Source organism: Carettochelys insculpta, chromosome 6 (genome assembly GCF_033958435.1).
Source record: "Carettochelys insculpta isolate YL-2023 chromosome 6, ASM3395843v1, whole genome shotgun sequence".
NCBI lineage: Eukaryota > Metazoa > Chordata > Testudines > Carettochelyidae > Carettochelys > Carettochelys insculpta.
The window spans coordinates 70,009,766-70,029,077 of record NC_134142.1 but is presented as its reverse complement, the minus strand read 5'-3'; the positions used below and the strand labels follow the sequence as shown (position 1 = coordinate 70,029,077).

At 43.2% G+C, this 19,312-nt stretch overlaps 1 protein-coding gene across 1 annotated transcript; it reads left to right on the top strand.

Moving 5' to 3' along the window:
* Positions 1-5,247: 5,247 nt before the first annotated feature.
* On the top strand, positions 5,248-17,382 carry PLEK2 (pleckstrin 2). Its single transcript, XM_074998880.1, has 9 exons — positions 5,248-5,319; positions 7,398-7,562; positions 8,572-8,753; positions 9,049-9,140; positions 9,953-10,140; positions 10,671-10,772; positions 13,841-13,924; positions 15,009-15,087; positions 16,446-17,382. The coding sequence occupies exons 1-9, from the start codon at positions 5,272-5,274 to the stop codon at positions 16,571-16,573; spliced, it is 1,068 nt and encodes a 355-aa protein (XP_074854981.1). The 5' UTR covers positions 5,248-5,271; the 3' UTR covers positions 16,574-17,382.
* The last annotated feature ends 1,930 nt before the right edge of the window (positions 17,383-19,312 follow it).

Below are 19,312 nucleotides of genomic sequence, written 5' to 3'. Positions count from 1 at the left end.
AAGGGAGGTGATGTCTGTTGACCTTGGTGGACACTGTCTGCATCTTACTGAAGAGGAATTTTCACAACTCTTTGGAAAGAGAGGCTGCTGAACTCTCTCTTATATTCAAATTTGACACATTAACACGTGGTTTGAACAGGGATGGGAATTTTTTAGGTCATTATAGGGGCTCTTTTGCATACTTGGCTTAATCTAATTCTTGACTTCCCCCACACTCTTCTGTCCCTCTGCTCTCTGATTTGCTCACCTCGGTAATATTTTTCTGATTTGTCAACCTTGATTGCTATTTTTGGTTTTCTGTGCCTTAAATATTGAGTCTGTTCTGGTATGGCTGTGGTCTGAAGAAGTGGGTCTGTCCCACAAATGCTCATCACCTAATAAATTATTTTGTTAGTCTTTAAAGTGCCGCTGGACTGCTTTTTTGTTTTGGTCCTCTCTGTAAGTGATAGGATGATGCTGGTTGCTTTGGCTAAAATTTGCTCTTCTCCCATGCCTGACTGCCGCAGTAAAGTGTGTGTTTTATGACTGTTGGTGACTTCTGAAATCAAGTGGGCTAAACTGAAATGCAGAGATGTTCTTTGGATCCAGTTAAAGCAGCAGCCAATTCTTCTATTGAATCTGATACAAAATAGTGGGTAGTCTACCCACTGCTTATCCTGTAGAGAGCCTCCAGAGGCCTTTCATGTCAGAGGAGGTTGCATTTTAGTCATGCTTCATGTAAGTCCCACAGTGTATGAAGGGTTTGAGATCCTTTAAAAGTTGGTAATAGAAAGGTAAGGCACCTCTATCCTGTTATTAAAAACTTATACTGACTTAAGGAAAACAAAGCGGTCTTTTAAAAATGGGCTTGGGGAAATCATTTTTCCCAGTCCCTATTTCAGTGTCATCGCCTTATTATTAGGACAGAGTTTAGCGTAACACTTTTGAGACCTGTTAGCTTTTGCTAGTGCTCCCTAAACGTATATGGTTGGAAACAACTTGCAGAACTTCCCCACTGGAGGGCCCTCTGCTCCCATACTCACTCCCCATTTACCTTCTGGCTAATGGCATAGGGCCCGTATCACATGCTATTGCCTAACTGAAGTTTGTGCAGGTTGAACCTCTCTAGTCTGGCACCCTTGGGACCTGACTGGTGCCAAACAAGAAAATTGGCCAAACAACAAATCAGTATTGTCTAGCAGCATTACCAACACTTCCCCTGCTTCCTAGGCTTTTAGAAGACATCTAGGGGTAAATTACAGCTAAATAACATCACAGAACACTGAGAGCCAGGACTGGTGGCTGGAAACAAACTTTATAGGACCACAAGAAACTGGCCACATCCAGGATAAATGCTCATCTGTCTAACTAAAATCATGCCAGATTACGTATGTTGCCAGACAAGAGTGACAAACTAGAGAAGTTCAACCTGTATTAAGTTCATTTTGTGGAACAGTCTGTGGACAGTTGTATTGAACAATCAGGACTAAAAAACGTGTTGTGTACATATTTACGTGTACCCCCAAGATTTTTTTGTGTTCATTGCATTTTATAAACTAGTACATGCATTTCGTTGGCTAATCATATTTTAGAGAGACGTATTATAGCCAGCCACCTGTTGTTCTTTTCCACCCTGGGAAGTTCTTGATTCACCATCCAGCATCTGCTAACAATAAAGTTCTTCAGGACTGTGAGTGCTCTTTCACAGAAAATGTGGCACTCAGGTGTTGGCTCACTCCCCTCGGTACAAGCATGGGTCATCTGTATGTCGTCTTTGTCTTCTTCTTGGTGGTCGCTTGATAATGAGTAGGACATCTTCATGTCACCTCCTATGTATATGTCCATTGATGGCTGACCAGCCTGATTCTGGAGCCACAGGTCTTATCTCAGAAGGGGCAAGTTTTAGTAGCTGTTGGAGGGGCATGGGGCAGTTTTTGCCCCTCTTCTTCTCCACCTTTCCTCATCTGCACTGCAGCAGGACCTCTCAATTTGTACCACCCCCTACCAAATTACTGCTCTCTACTGGGGACAGTCTTGGGCAAGGTTCTCTCAAGGGTCAACACCGCTGCTGCACTTTTTTAAGTGTGCCTTCAGCATTTCTTTAAATCGCTTCCTCTGGCCCTCAACACTCCTCTGTCCTTCCTTCAACTCTGAAGGAAGGTGGTGGTCAGACATCCAAACCATGTGACCAGTCCAACAAAGATGTTGGTGATTGATAATGGCTTCAGTGCTGGTCGTGTATCCTTGCACTAGGATGCCCTGTCCAGGGTAACTGAAATCACTGACCCTGCCCTGCTGGCTGCCAAAGCCCATCAGGTCGGGTAGTTGTCTGGCCCCACAGTACTCATTGCAGCACACGCAGCCAGCGCAGCTTCCTGGACTGAGCAGCACTGTGTGGCCAGGACTACAGCTGTGTCTACACGTGCACGCTACTTCGAAGTAGCGGCACTAACTTTGAAATAGCGCCCGTCGCGGCTACACGCGTCGGGCGCTATTTTGAAGTTAACTTCGACGATAGGCGGCGAGACGTCGAAGTCGCTAACCTCATGAGGGGATCGGAATAGCACCCTACTTTGACGTTCAACGTCGAAGTAGGGACCGTGTAGACGATCCGCGTCCCGCAACGTCGAAATTGTGGGGTCCTCCATGGCAGCCATCAGCTGGGGGGTTGAGAGACGCTGTCTCTCCAGCCCGTGTGGGGCTCTATGGTCACCGTGTGCAGCAGCCCTTAGCCCAGGGCTTCTGGCTGCTGCTGCTGCAGCGGGGGATTCATGCTGCATGCACAGGGTCTGCAACTCGTTGTCGGCTCTGTGCATCTTGTGCTGTTTAGTGCAAGTGTGTCTGGGAGGGGCCCTTTAAGGGAGCGGCTGGCTGTTGAGTCCGCCCTGTGACCCTGTCTGCAGCTGTGCCTGGCACCCTTATTTCGATGTGTGCTACTGTGGCGTGTAGACGTTCCCTCGCTGCACCTATTTCGATGTGGTGCTGCGCAGCGTAGATGTTGAACATCGACGTTGGCAGCCCTGGAGGACGTGTAGACGTTATTCATCGAAATAGCCTATTTCGATGTCGCCACATCGAAATAGGCTACTTCGATGTAGGCTTCACGTGTAGACGTAGCCTATGTGGGTGTTCCTGGTTGCTGCTGGGAGCCAGGTGCAAGGGAATGTTTGGGCCTCAGGCAGCCCCCAGTCCAGCAGTTTGAGACCCCTAGTTTAGATCTTCAACAATAGTCGGTTCTTGAGTAATTCTGAGATCACTGGTATCATAAGAAACACCCATGCAGGCTTCTACATGTCTTCCCCTGGTAAGAAGTTGTTTACCACCAGGTTGTGAACTGCATGCAGTAACAAGTTGAACAGTGCTGGAATTCAGGCCACAAGTCTTAATGCCATACACTGAAATATTAGACTCCACCTCTGTTTATGTAAAGGGTGCATGTGTGGACTTTGTGTTAACTAACAATAATCAGCTAACACAGTCTGTGCTGACACCCACTGCTTTTCTTGAGTCAGAGTCCTTAACGCCTTTATGAACCTGCTCTTATGAGTGACTTATAAATTGTCTGTAAATGTTCATCAGCAATAAATCAATGTTGGTGGTCCAGCTTAGGAAAGATCTGTGTGCCATCTTGAAGTTTAGAAGGTTAATTACAACTGTATTGTGTAAGATGTCTCCCTTGTCTCACTAACTACTTTGGCATTTTCCACACATAGACGTCTGTTTTCTCCCCATTCCATACTTTTAAATGCATGTATTGGTCCAGTATTTGTTTCCACTGGGTATCTCTTATCAAAAATCAAAATTCACAATCAGCTGAGTCCAAGGGAGTTAGCTGGCCAAATTCCATTACATTTCAACAGGAGTTTTCTTTTAGGCACCTTTAACAATTCCAGCTTGTGTTTGGAGCACTTTTACCACCTGATTTTTCTAACTTTGAGTGACAAACATTTAAGCTTAATTCTGGAGGTGCAGGGGAAAAAACTATCAATTCCCATCTCCTTTGTCCCTGGCGGTCAGTGCAAGATTGTTCCCCGAGTACATTTCTTGGTGCACTGTCCAGTTCAAATACTTTTTGATATGTTTTTACCCTCCTTGTCAGATAGACTAAAATAAAGATATAAAGAGAAAATAATGACATGATTGTTCCTTTTCCTCAGTGAGATAGTTTGAGCTGTACAAATATGCAGCAGTTAGTGAGACTTCCCATTTCGTGACTCATGCTTTTATGTTGTTGTCTGGGACACTAGCTGGAAGGGAAAGGCATTACTGCTCTTTTATTGTGCAGAGCTTGTATACTGTCAATGTAGAAAGACTGATTTCAATTTCCTAAGTAATCTAGAAAAAGGCAAGACTTCCCATACAGGCAAACATAGTATTTAAAACAACAACAAAACAGCTGTCCTTTTTGATTCAAGTTATAGTACCAAGATTTTTAAAAATTAGTGCTGAAAGTTATTCCAAGTCCATATTCCGGTACCCAAATATAGGACCTGAATTTCAGAAGTGAGAAGCACCTGGAAGCTTCAGTAGACCTCATACTTTTTGGGCAGGGCAGATAGGTTTGATTTACAGAACTATTAAATATTAGGTCATTCATTTACTTGCCTACAATTGGATTTGGATGCATAACTTTAGACAGACAATTTTGATCATTTTGGCCCATGGCTTCAGAGGACACTTGATGCCCAAAATATGGCAAGAGTATCTTGTCCTTTAGTTCAAGGTGTCCAGCAGTTCAGAATCCCTACAGTTGTTTGCAGTGTTGATCCCAGGATATGAGAGGGAGAAAATATGAGACAGAATCTTTTACTGAGAATGAGCTAGTAAAAGATATTAGTTCACTGCCCCATCTCATTCGTAACTCCGTACCTATCTGTGAGGAGAAAATTCATACAATATCTGAACACACTGGACTAGTCTTGATGGACAGAATATTAAACCCTCTACTCCTTCCTTCTCCCACTTTCTGCTCACTGAATGCCTGTCTCTTTCCTGATTCATGTGATTTTGTGGCTGAGTCACCAGCTGGGTATGTTCTACCATACTGCGTTCTATGGAATCAGTACTGCAATCCTTTTGAACTTTCTCTGCTCTGCACTTCCCTGAGGCAGGTGGTGTGCCAGCTCAGTGTTTAACTATTGTCTCACAAGCATGATTAGAAGGGAAGGGAAAGGCAGGGCAGGAAAGGGAGGAGAAATGGGTTCTCTTTAAAAACCTCATGCAGACAGACAGGCTGCAACTGCTCGCACACTTCCCAGGGCGCGCACACAGCCTTCTTATTTGGCGGCCAAGATGCAGGATGTGAGTGGAGTATTGAAGGAGGGATTCCTCATTAAACGGGTAAGATTGCAGCCAAGGCAGAAATTGGCTTTCTTTTATACTTTAAGTTCTTTAAAAACTGATTTATTTGGACTGATTTGACTTTTCTGACAGACTCTTGTATCTGAAATGAGGGTTTGCAGTCCCCAGCCCTAGGGCGAGCGTACAAAAGCAGATACTGGTTCTACTGCTACTCCCCATTCATCAAAAAGAATTTCTCTCAAATCTGTAAAATCTTTCAAACTGGTGGTTGCATTTTGAGTACAACCACAGAATTTCTAAGGTGCATGTATGTATAGAGTTAGCTACCCTCTCTGGTTCTGGTTCTCTGCACCAGTGTTTTCACAGAGGGTGGAATGGCCATTATGAAAAAAACCCATATAGATAGCTATATATATACACACACACACACTCAACAGAACATGCCTCTGGAAATTGCAGGTAGAGGAACTTGGCAGAAGACTGGATGGCAGTAATGGGAAGGGGAGGAGGGTTAGAGTGAGGTGTGAAACTTTCAATCTCTGTTCTTGCAAAAGGTTTAGAGCCCCTTCTATCTGCACCTTACTAGACTAGCATTTTGAGTTCCACAGCCTGTGCAAAGGCAATTCAAAAAGAGAAAGCATCAGCTTTATGGAAAATTAAAGCACAAGCATAGATGCAGGCACACACTAAAATAGGACTTTCTCTCTCCTACACATAAGATGCTTTCAGCTGAAACCATAGAGAAAGCAACTGAAAGGAGATCTCTGTTGCAGGTCTTTCTGCCCCTTGCACAACCACTAATGGGGAGGGGAGCATGTTTTTGGATAGCAGAAGCAGCAGCAGATGCTTCTTGTTATGGATCTGTCTTAATTGTTCATATTATCTTTATCTGAATACAGAAAGGGCAATGTTGACCTTACATGTTCCCTTGTCTCTGCCTTACACACCGTTTTTAAGATGGTGAAGCCTTCGCTAGCTGGGTGCTTCACATAGTGTAAAGCTCCATCTCCTGTGAAATGCATAAAGTCAGCTCCACTCAGGGGTGAAAGCAGCTTAAAATTTCTTACAGGTACGGCCCTATTGCAACCTGGGTCTCTGAAAGCTGTTCAGATAGCTCCCTGCTGGCTTTTGCCTGAAGTTCAGCTAGCTCTTGCCAGAGCTGTGCACCAAGGTGCACCTGTTTACTTTCACCTCTAACTGCACTGCACCATTAACCTGGAACTCCTACCAGAAGACAGGACCAGGTGTGGCCGTACCATTCCCTTGGATAGGCTCTCCTTTAAAGGCAGTCTTAGAGCTCCAGTTATGCTCACTATTGGATCACAGAGGTTTCTGTTTGCATCCCAGCACTACAGACAAGAGGCTTTTGGCAACTCAGCAGCCTTTGGTTAGGATGAAAGGAACACAGGAAATGGCAGCATAGTGAGAAGTTTAGTCACAGGAGATGGGCACCTGGCCTGATATGACTAAGCACCAATTAGCGTTAACAGAATGTAAGAGAGAACCCAGGTGCACAGTCAAGAGTTCTCAAGACTGCCCAAGACCTACCAGTGTGTAAAACAGATGGAGAATTAAGATGAAATATACTCTAACAGCAGCCATGCTACTGCAGCAGGCAGGCTTGATCCTTGGAGGTGCTGAGCACCCTGGACTCCCAGTGACTTCAACTCAAGCCCTGATTATTTCAGATCACTTTGGGATTTATACTTTCTCAGTCCATGAGAAACCACCCTGGCTGCCATGAACAGCCCTTTCCAGACTTCTCTTTTAATCCAAGCAAGCTAACATATAAGAAATACAACCTTAAGTATTCTCAAAAGAGATCAGCCAGAGTCACTGGAGGAAACAAAGTTTCCAGCATGCATCAAGGTTTCCTTAGCATAGCTTTAGTTAAATGATTCTGGGCATTTCTCAAAATTAGAGGGTAATGGTTTGTATCAAAGAAGTCCATTGCAGTTTTCCTCTCCACTCGTTACGAGGAAATGCCCAATACAGAAAATGGGTCTGTGTAATTATAATGAATTACCATAATTCTATGCAAAAGAGGAGTAGGTGGACAGAGAAATATTCCTCTAAGCTTGTCTTTAAAATAATCAAGGAACTTTCTTTTACTCTAGGGGCATGTTGTGCATAACTGGAAAGCAAGATGGTTCGTTTTACTGCAGGACAAGCTGCTATATTATAAACTTGATGGAGGCAGAAAGGAGCCTTCTCCTAAGGGCAGGATCATTTTGGATGGTTGCACTATCACTTGCCCATGCCTGGAATATGAGAAAAGACCTGTATGTTCAGAAACATTGTAACTATTCTCCTTTGCAATGACACTTTTATTCCTTCACATGCCTTCCTCAGTCTTCATTTCCTTTACTTCCTCAATCTCTTTCTCTATTGCCTCTGCATGACTCTCTAGAACTCGAACAATTGATGCTGATTAGTCTTTCAGCAGAGAAAGGCTGGGTCAAGGTAAGTCTTACTACTCAATTTCCTTATCTCATCTCTGATGATTTCCACTCTGGTTGTTTTTCTCTGAATACTCCAGCTCACAGGTGCAATCATATATAAAAAATGTCTGTGGATGGGGAAAATTGGATATGGGTAAAAATGCCTCAGCCCTCAGGCACACCAAGAAGGATGTGAAGAGCATTGCAAATGCGGAGGGTGAGAAAGAGAAAGGAATATGTTTTCCTCATCTTCACCAATGGTTGCACCTGAGCCCTAGCTGTGGCTTTTGCCTTCTCTGAACTATGCATCTAAACTAGCAGCCAGCTCAGTATTCCCCTTCCTTTTATTCATTTTCTAATAAGAACTTGCTGCTGTTGAAAGTCTATGTCTAGCCACAGGTGAGCAGCACAATGCAGTCTTTCCCTGACAGGCGCAAATCAGTGTAAAGACTATACATCTTGCTGAGTCTATATTTCAGTAAATCTGTTATTAGAATGACTATAGCAATGGCTTTCGGCCATTACCAGTGTAGGGCAGATATGAACAATTTAGTTTAGTGGTGCAAGCTCCATTTCCCACTAGCAGACTCCTATGTTGTCGGGATCATTTTTGGCCAATCCTCTTTCTTAAGTACACTGGGCTCTGAGCAGACAGCTATTACTTGGAACTAACTAAACCTCAGCTTGAGCTGTGAATGGTGTCGTCTGGTAATGAACTGATCAGGATTCCCTGCAGAGACCTACTGAGTTCCTCACGTGGCTGATGGGGCATCTGTTGAATGAGGCAGGACATTATGGGAGCATGTTAGATAAATGCTCTAACTGCTTTTTTCTACTTTTCTGTTCATAGCTAGTCATTAAGCTGAAGACAAAAACCAACACAGAATATTTCCTTGACTCTTGCTCCAGAGAAGAGCGGGACTCTTGGGCTTTGGACATTACTGGAGCTATTCATGCTGGTCACCCAGTGCAGGTTCAGCAACTTCACAGAATGAAAAATTCCTTCAAACTGCCCTCAAACATCAGCCTCAAGTGAGTGTAAACGTATCCTATGCAATTGTAGGATACTCTGAAATGGAAGGTATTTGGTGACGCATCTGGCCTATTGCTTTACATCATGGGATTGCCTGTTGAATGATTAGTCCACTTCCCCTACATACTGTTTAGAAGGAAATTTTCCGTAGATGCTTGGTGTGTTCCACTGCACTGAGGCAGAAGTTACTTATTCTTGAAACAGCAATCCTCAGCTGCAGCTTTAAGTCATATGAGTCTCTGCTTGACTGTTTCCTTCATCCACGTAACACTGCTCTCTTTTGCTCTTTCACAGCCTCATAGTGGACAAAATGCATGACAACAGTAATGGAATTAAACTGACCCCCAATATGGAACAAGGCAACACATACAAAGAAAGCTTTACAGGTACCTAAGCTCTGGACAATGAGCCTCCCAGTGCCTGACACTGTGCTGCAGAGAAAAGGGAGACACTGTGGAGTTTTTGTGTGAGAACAGGTTATTTCTATACAAGGAGAGATGATGGCAAATGGAATGTACTTGGCCCATCTATGACCTACCTTGAAAAGTTCCTTATTTACAACTTGATCCCCCTCTCTGTAGAAGAAGAGAAGCAAATGTAGAACTCTGTGCCAAGGGCCAGTCCTAGCCAATTGGCATCCCCAGACAAATTTCAGCATCCACTTGAAAATGGCAGCCCCCACAATTACCCAGAACCCAGCGCACCACCCCAGCTGTGCACACAGCATCCAGCCCAATCCTGGATCACACAGCAGAGTGGGGGCCGACCAGGAGTGGAGCACCTGCCCAGGAGTGCATGAAGCATGGCAGGGACTGGCCCAGGAGCAGAGCACCCGCCCTGGAGCAAAGTGCAGGCAGCATTGGTGGGGACCAGGCCAGGAGCATAGTGTCTGCTTGGGAGTGTGCAGCAGGGGAAAGCTGGCTGCTGAGACAGCAGCTGAGCCCAATGTGCTAGAAGGCTCTTTGGTGGCCCCTTGAAAGTGATGTCCCCAGGCAACTGCCCAGCTTGCCAACCCCTAAGACTGGCTCTGCGTGTGCCTTTGGTGAATCCTGCCTTGCCTGACATTGATATGTCTTTGCCATTTTGATAAAGCTGGGATGGGCCAGCTGGCAGAGATTGTTTGCCTGTGTGTCTCTGTGATGAGCAAGCATGGGTGTCTCTGGCTGGCTGTCTCTGAGAGCTGCCTTTCTTTTTGTAGGTTCTGCACTAGTGGACTGGCTGATTTCCAGTAATTTCGTTGCCTCTCGATTTGAGGCTGTGACGTTGGCTTCCATGCTGATGGAAGAAAACTTCATCAAGCCTGTTGGAGGCCGGAGCGCTGAAGCCATGCGCAGTGGTGATCTGGCTGAGCAGTTCCTAGATGACTCCACAGCACTGTACATGTTTGTAAGTAATGTGGTTTCTAGCAGTAGGAGCTCCCCACTCATCCTGACTCAGATTTCATAACAAATGGTAGACTATATAAAAGGTGAAAACAAATGTGAAGGGCAATTTGAAAATGAGAAGCTTTGGGCTTTTTAATACTTTCAAGCCTTTTATTTCCCTCACAGGTGAATGAGTAAATTATGGTCTTGGAGGCATCTACAAATAGGAGAGTTATGCATGTAACTGGGTGCAGCTGTAGTCCCTAGAGCTAACTGTGGATGCATCAACGATGGCCAGGCTGGGGTTCTGCTAAAAAAATAGGAACATAGGGTGATGTTTGTGATTATTAATTTGTCCATTGTACTGTTACAGCTGATGAGAAATGCAATAAGCATATGGAATCGGATATATGTTTTTGGAAAAAATAATGTGTTTAATGACAGGTCTGTGGAAGATGATGTGATCAGTGTGAAGCTCTTCTATATACTGATTAACTAACATTCGTCAGCTTAACTTCAACTTTTCCAATTACCGCCTTTTTCCATTTGCAGGCTGAAAGCTACAAGAAGAAACTCAGCTCCAAGGAAGACCTGCAGCTCCACACCCTTGAATTAAGTGGCCCAATTGTAAAACAAGGATATTTAATAAAACAGGTAAATGTTGCACTTGAACATCTCGTCTCATTAAGACTGGAAGAAAACCAACTCTAGTTGTTCTCTCTGAAGCTGAATGCCAAGAGCAGGGCTGGATAATTACATGCACTGTCAAGGAAGCACTACTCTTCCTCATTACCTGTCCTAACCAACCATGTGGCTGACAAAATTAGCTTTCGTGCTAGGAATACTGAAAGGTTGGAAATGAGATGAGTGCCTATTTGATTATATCAGTAAGTGAACTGTGGAACTCCCTGTTAAGGAATGTTACTGAGGATTATAACATAATTGCCAGAACAGCACGTGGTTGCTGTCCAAAATCCAAATCCTATCATGAACATACACTCATTTGCAAGGGGGTGTACTATTCTTCCCTGTTACCCACCCTAACCTGTCATGTGGTGCTGTTAAGGCTGTAGTGTTCACTTACTGAGATAAATGCATTTCAATGCTGAGTGAAATAATTCCCATATGGGTAGAGCCTATTCATGCAAGCAGTTATCTGTATCCATGTACGTGCTCCCATTGACTTCAAATGTGAGTAAATGTGTGAATGAGTAAGTTTGCAGGCTCATGTCCTGAGTTTGTAAAGCATAGGTTATGATATGTGCTAGGAACGAGCTTGCTGTTTAATCCTCAGGTTTGATAGCATAAACTGATCACTCAATTTTGGGCGAGTGGAATCCCACTACGTGTGTTATTGTTAGATGTTTTTCTGAAGTTCTATGTGAAGCATTGCCATGTGGGTGATGGAATACTAGAGGCACCTTCCTTTCTACTATGTTGAAGTGAATTGGAATTCACTCAGAATGAATAGGTTTGGCAGGAGTCAAATTCACCTAGATTCTTTCCTTCTTTTCCTTTAAAATTATTCTATAGTAGTGTATACCGAGAAAGAGAGAGAAATCTGTGCATATGCTTGGAGATGTAAAATTGCTCAATACAGGTGGGTGTGTCCAGCATGCACCGTGGAAGAAAGTTCATATTTGGTTCAGCAAAAAGGGCAAGATTTCAAGGAAGACATCTGTCCTAGGTCTGTTAACTCCATTGTCTCTGACTGTACTTGGAAGGCAAAGTTTAGGCTCTTCATGGGAAGTGCCACAGTTGCATTTACAGTGCCACCAGACTGAGGTGTCATTAGAAGACGTTTTGGAACAAACTGATTAATTAAACAGTACTAAGTCACCAGAAGAGGTGGTATTCACCCACGAGTTCTGAAATGTGTAGCCTGTAACTTACCATTTAAATTAGCTTCTGTACCAAATGATGGGAAGATAACTAATGTGATACCAATTTTTAAAGATGTGTTCACAGAAATTAGAGGCCAGTAAGCTTGACTTCAGTACCAGGAAAACTGGTAGAAACCATAGCAAAGAATAAAATTAGATTACTTAGATTTTTAGAAAACCTGTGACAAGGTTCCTCACCAAAGGCTCTTAAGTAAGCTGTCATAAGGTAAGAGGGAAGGTCCTTTCATGGATCAGTAACTGGTTAAAAGATAGTAACAGAGAATAAGCCATGCTAGTCTATACACTATCAAAACAAAAAGCAGTCAAGTAGCACTTTAAAGACTAGCAAAATAGTTTATTAGGTGAGCTTTCGTGGGACAGACCCACTTCTGGTCTGAAGAAGTGGGTCTGTCCCACGAAAGCTCACCTAATAAACTATTTTGCTAGTCTTTAAAGTGCTACTTGACTGCTTTTTGTTTTGGTTAAAAGATAGGAAACAAAGGCTAAGTATAAATGGTCAGTTTTCAGAATGATTGTGTTCCCATATGATCTGTACTAGCACCAGTACTATTCAATATATTATGAAATGATCTAGAAAAAGGAATATAGAGTGAGGTGGCAAAATTTGCAGATGATACCAAACTGCTCAAAGCACCTAAGTCCCAGGCACAACGCACAGAGCTACAGAAGAGATCTCTCAAAACTGAATGACTGGGCATCAAAATGGCAGATTAAATTTAATGTTGATAAATGCAAAATAATGCTCATTGGAAAACATAATCCTATCTATCTATCTACCTATTAAGATTGTATCTAAATAAGCTGTTACCACTCAATAAAGAGATCTTGCAGTAGTTGTGGATAGTTCTCTGAAATCATCCACTCTATGTGCAACAACAACAAGAAGTCCTGTGGCACCTTATAGACTAACAGATTTTTTGGAGTATAAGCTTTCATGCATCTGACGAAGCAGGTCTTTGCACACAAAAGCTTATCCTCCAAAAAAATCTGTTTGTTTATAAGGTGCCACAGGGCTTGTCACTGTTTTTGTGGATGCAGACTAACACGGCTACCCCTCTGATCTATGTGCAACAAAATTCAAGAAAGCAAACAGAATGTTGGGAATCATTAACAAAGTGATTGTGAATAAGACAGAGAATATCATACTGAGACTCTGTAAAGCCACAGTATGCCCACATCTTGAAAAGTGCACAGAGGTATGATCATTCCATCTCAAAAAACATATATTGGAATTAGAAAAGGTTCAGAAAAAAGTAACAAAAATGATTAAGGGATTAGAACATCTTCTGTAAAAGGAGAGATTAATAAAACTGAGACTTTTCAGCTTGGAAAAAAGATGACTAAGGGGAGATACGATTGAAGTCTATAAAATCTTGACTGGTATAGAGAAGGTAAATAAGGAAGTACTTGTAACACAATAACTGGGGCTCTCAAAATGAAATTAATAGGCAGCAGATTTAAAAGAGACAAAAGGAAGTATTTCTTCACACAATGCACAGTCTGCCCAGGCTGTAACAGGATTCTGAAAAGAACTAGGAAAAATTTATAGAGGATAGATCCATGATGGCTATTGGCCAGGATGTGCAGGGATGGTGTCCCTGGCCTCTAAGCGACTGGGAATGGATCACTTACTGATTACTTGGTCCGTTCATTCCTTCTATGGCACTTGGCACTGGTCACTGCAGAAGACTGATGGACCTTTGGTTTGACCCAATATGGCCATGATTATGTTTTCAGGTAGAAGGGGAGATGCCACTGATCCAGGATAACCAAATGACAATGAGAGGGTTAATTTTTCCTCTGTCACACACTTCCCAGGGACACAAGAGGAAAAACTGGAAGGTGAGGCGCTTTGTTCTGAGGACTGACCCTGCTTTCTTGCACTACTATGACCCAACAAAGGTGAGTGAACAATGAGCTGCTGACCTACCAGATTTTTGTACAGGTCTCTTACAAATTTCTAACAGTAGTACAGTCAACTACACAGGAAATGGGGTTCTAGAATTGCCCTCTCCAATTCCTCTCCGTGGCCATGCACCACATTGGGTTTTCCTTTGCTTATGCCCCTTCGGCTTCTCAGGAGTTTCCTGGGGGTCATATCCCTTGTGTGATTTTTTTTTAACTCCTACATTCCCCTCATCCCGTACCTCTTTTGGGTTACTTTGTCTCCCCAAGAGCCGTGTCCCCTCTGGGATTATTCTCTCACACACCATGCTATGGAGTTATGCTTTTTCTGGGATTCAGTTTCCTCTGAGGACTGCATCTTCTCTGGGCTGACTCCTTCCCATCCTAAAGCTGCTTCTTCTCTGTGATTTTTCCACTCTTTTGTCCTTCTTATTGTAACCTTGAACAGGGCCTGATCACAGAGTGCTAATGGGAATTTCTGCTAATCAGTTATAAATGTATATAATGAATAGCAGAGCTTATGTATGTGGATAAACAATATTCACAGTAAGTTACAGTGCAGTGAAGCCCACTACAATATAAAAAGGCATATGGTTAGAAGCATTTTAATTATATTTAAAGAGATTTCATTTACCTGAAAATCTCCCCTTAAGTGCTATATCGCACAGCTCGGGGATAAGACAAGAGACCACAGAAGCTGCCCAGGATGAGTGAAGAGTATAAAATGAACAAACAGCATTAACAGGATAAAGTTGAATGGCTTTTTAATATTTGCCCGTTGTTGTAACACGGAGAATAGGTTTTTAAAACAGAGAATGGCTTGTTTTAGCTCTGTCACTTTAAGTAACTAACTTCCCACAACTGTGCTAAGGAAAACAGCTATGGATGGGAAAAGCAATGTAGTGATGCAACTGAATCAATGTGCTGGGAGGGCTCTCATGAGGCATTAATGCACTTGTTTTAGATCCAATATGTTCAGTGTGGTCTTGTGTCTTCGCTGTACAACAACACATCTGACTCAGGGAATGGTTCTAATTTTTACCTCTTCCGACTGGGCCCCATTTTCCCTTTCTCCCTGCAGGAAGAAAACAGACCAGTTGGTGGGTTTTCTCTTCGTGGCTGCCTTGTCTCAGCTCTGGAGGATAATGGAGTCCCATCTGGTAGGCTGTCTGCTTTGCACTGAAATAACTGAATCACTTTAATCCATGTCTTTTGTTACTGTAATGCAAATCTGTGGTTAGACCAGTCATGAACCTCCCATGGGAAAAGGGGAAAAGGGTAGGGGCCTTGGAGGTACCTGTCCCAGTACCACTGAGCTGGTTCAAGGGACTGTTTAGATGTACTTTTGGATACATCAAGAGTTCCCTCTTTCCTTTTTGCTTGGACTTGTTAGTCAGGTCTCCACATAAATCATGGAAAAGGAATAGGGCACTTGCTGATACTCCAGAGAGGTAACAGTAAAGGGGGCAATTCCTCTTTGCTGGTATATGGTTAAACTCATTATCCAGAGGTATCACTTGTCTCACATTTCATCTTTTCCATGCTCCTTCTGACTCCATCTTTTTCCTCTGTACCTGCCAAGGTCCAAATGTAGTGAGCACTGAATATTACAGTGGAAAAATCTGTAATTTAATATACCTTTAGTTTAATATTGTCTGGAACCTCAGCTCTGTGATTCAGTGTTCCTGCTGTCAAAATAATGTATAGGATGAAGACAAATGAGCATGAGATTAGTGTGGGACAGCGAATGTGGGTCTCAAGTGGGGAACATCCTTCCTAATGAAAGACTCTGGAGAGGTTGCTTTCCTCCCACCTTTCACCACCCTGCATATGACTTAATCATGGCTATTTTTAAATTTTAGCTGGAGGACCCCAGGGTGCCACTGCTCTGGGGAATCCATGGGGAAAGCTGCACCAGATGTTGCTTGTGAAGTCCCTGGGGACAGCTGCTTGGGCAGCCTTGAGATCAGCCACACTGGCCACTACAAAAGTCATGGAGGTTGCAGAGTCACAGAATCTATGATTTCTTCAACCTCAGTGACAGTCACACAGCCTTAATAATAACTGATGCAATGAGACAGTTTCTTTAAAAGAAACCTGTGAGGATGGGAATGGGGATTATAACCCCATGTAAATGGAGCTTGATGATGGGTAGGTGGAGACAGGAGTTCAAATCTAATTTATTGTAGGGATTTCTAAGCAACCCATCACCATAGTGTCTAACACCAATAATAATAATAATAATTAATAATAATAATCACTCTTATATAGTGATTTATGTGTTCAGAGATTGTAGCATTGTCTGGTTAGACCACAAACATCCCTTTGAGATAGATTTTACCATCCCCAAAATAAGCTGAGGCATAGAAGGATTAAAGGACTAATCCAGAATCACAGAGCAAGTTCTTCTACTACCTTTGGTTATGTTAAACTCAAATTCCACCCTCAATAAGACATATATCTGCCACAAACCAGTTATCTGCATGTTCTGCTAATCTAGTGCACTCTTCCTCTGCAGGTGTGAAGGGGAATGTACAAGGCAACCTCTTCAAAATCATCACTAAAAATGACATTCATTACTACATCCAGGCCAGCTCCAAGGCAGACCGAGCACAGTGGATTGACGCCATCAAACCGCTGACGTGAGCAAGACAGATTCTGTACCCAAGACAGGGATCAGGTGATTGACTTTCATGAGCAAGCTTGCTGCTGTCTTTGCTAGTAGTATTGACTCTGGGATGGCTGATCATGAGATGGATGAGGAAATCTTTCCATCCAATCTACCTCTGGCAGATGAATGTCATGCTTCACCCTAAAGAAGAAAAGCTGGTCCCCCTTTGCAATGAGGCTCATACATTCCAATAGCCCACACCTATTTCAGACACAGTGACTGAAGCAAGGACTGTAGGTTGGGTCAAAACCAGCACAAGCGCTGGTTTCTGAAGCCATCTCCTTTGACATAATGCCATGAAATCTTTTGCTTAGTTGCACTCTGGTTGCCTTAGCAAATACTACAATGGACTAAACCAGTGGTCTGTTTATCCACCTACTCCAGTATTCAGTCTCCTCCTGTTCAAGAAAACCCATAGTGCTGTAGGAACAAAGACTCGTCATACCAGATCATACCCACAGTCCATCTAGTCTAGTATTTGATCTCTGACAGTGGCCAATGCTGTATATACCAGAAGAAGAGAACTCCACAATCCACTTGTGCAGCTACGTAACAGTACGTGGTAAAGAGGAACGTTCTTCCCAGAACCCAGCTGGAGATCAGTTTACCCTTTCACTAAAAGACTGATAGCTGATTTAATCCTAGTTACTGTTGTTCCTACTTGAAATCATTAAATTTTGCATTTTTCTAGTAAACATGAAATCTGATCTGATTAAATCTAGTAATGAGGTGTTTGAAACAATTTTACCCTTTTCACATGATCTTTCACAGAGGTCAGATGGAGAGGTGGAAAAATAATGGTACTTCAAGCAAGGAGAAACTTTACCCATGTTTCACCCACAATCTAGAACATCTCTCACTGTACCAGAATAGCATTGTTATGGAATAATTTCACAACCATAATTCACAGAGACCTTCATGCAGAAGACTCACAGTAGAAAGTCTGGCTTGTTGACTCACAAGGACATTTTCAAGGGCCAGAATAGACAAGAGGAGGCTAAATCACATTGACAAGTGCCTAAAAGTCTTTTTAGGCAGTCTGGACATTTCACCCTCAGGGCATATCAGCACCTCATTTCCCCTACTGTGGCAACCCCATCACCGATGTGCTGAGAATCCCTGATTTAGGAGCATGCTTAACAGTGCAATAGACTGCCCACACTGTTTTAAAAAATTCTCCTTATTTTTTGAATGCCTATAGCCAGCTGCCATATTTTCTGCAGTACTTAAAAGAAGCCCTTGGAAAATACTGTGGTACATGCCTTCCCCTAATTCTCAAAGGGAGTTGATGTCAGACTCAGACATGGAGCCCATGTCTCTTAAGTCTCATTGCACTACTTTAACCATAGGCCCATCCCTCATTCAGTTGGCGTTTTCTGTCCAGCAAACTATAAATTGAAAGAAACTCCCTCTTCAGCAAGTTCTCCTTTTTTGTTTGTGAAAACCATCAGTGGTCCCAGCCATTTTTCTGGGTGAAAAATGTTTCCCTCCCCAGCCACCACTCTTATCGTGTGTGTGTGTGTGTGTGTGTGAACAAAAAACAAGAAGCACAGCAGTTTGCTGTGCAAGAAAAACCCATAGTGCTATAGGAACAAAATTCGTCAGACCAGATCATACCCAAGGTCTGTCTAGTCTAGTATCTGATCTCTGACAGTGGCCAATGCTGTATATGCCAGAAGAAGAAGAAGAGCATCCACATTCCACTTTTTGGGGTCCAGGGCAGCCACCTTGCTCACCCAGCCCTAAAACCAGCCCTCCTTACAGTCATTCATTAATTACCTGACCTTTATAATTGGAAGAACCTTACCGACGTTTTTCTGTGACATAATGCCAATAAATGATTGAATGCTTTTACTTGCTGTGAGGGGGTTAAGTTGCATTAAGTAGAATGCATGTGGTTGGCAGCTGTGGCTTCAGTCCTCCCCCAAATGCCTGGTTCCCTCAACAGCACAGCCACTGCAGACCAGGGAATATCAGTGGGCACCTGGGCCTTCAGTGCCCTCCCACAACCCGCCCAGTTCTCTCACCCATGAGTTTGCTGTGGACCAGTGGAGAATGGTAATCCATCGGGGGTGTCACAATTTGAGAGTTCCCACCACAGTGCAGACGAGGAGAGGCAGAGAAGAAAACAGTGGCAAAACCTGCCCCGTGCTTCTCCAACAGCTACCAACACCTTCCCCTTCCATGCTAAGAACTCAGACTCCAGAACTGGGCTCATCAGTCATCAACGGACTCACAAATAGCAGGGTGACATGAAGACATCCTGCTCATTATTAAGTGGCTGCTGAGAGAGAGAGAGAGAGAGAGAGAGAGAGGGAGGGATACTGATGTACAGCTTGGGACTGCAGCATACAAGAGGGCTTTTGGCTGGCATAAGGATTTGTAGAAGAAATGGGAAAAGAACCCAAGACAGAATCATCACCACTAGTTATGTGCTGGGGTATCCCTGCCACTTTGTGTCCTTGGGCCACTGGCTTCAGGGGACTTATTCCAGATTCAAACCACAATAACTCACATCAGAACTTGGCTCCTTGTCTTTAGGGGAGAGTGTCACAGGGAAAGGACAGAAGCATAAGAAGTGTAGATTGAAATTTATTGGGAAGGAATGTATCTTTTTCACTGTTTGCAAAACATCAAGTACACAGTATAGTGTGTCTATGTATAATAAATGTGTGTATGAGTATAATATAATAATTTGTAACCGCCACATGTTT

Coding starts and splice junctions, on each gene's coding strand:
- PLEK2 (XM_074998880.1), top strand. CDS start 5,272: ATGCAGGATGTGAGTGGAGTATTGAAGGAGGGATTCCTCATTAAACGG. Junction 10,773..13,840: donor AAGGATATTTAATAAAACAG/GTAAATGTTGCA, acceptor CACACTTCCCAG/GGACACAAGAGGAAAAACTG. Junction 15,088..16,445: donor GGATAATGGAGTCCCATCTG/GTAGGCTGTCTG, acceptor CTTCCTCTGCAG/GTGTGAAGGGGAATGTACAA.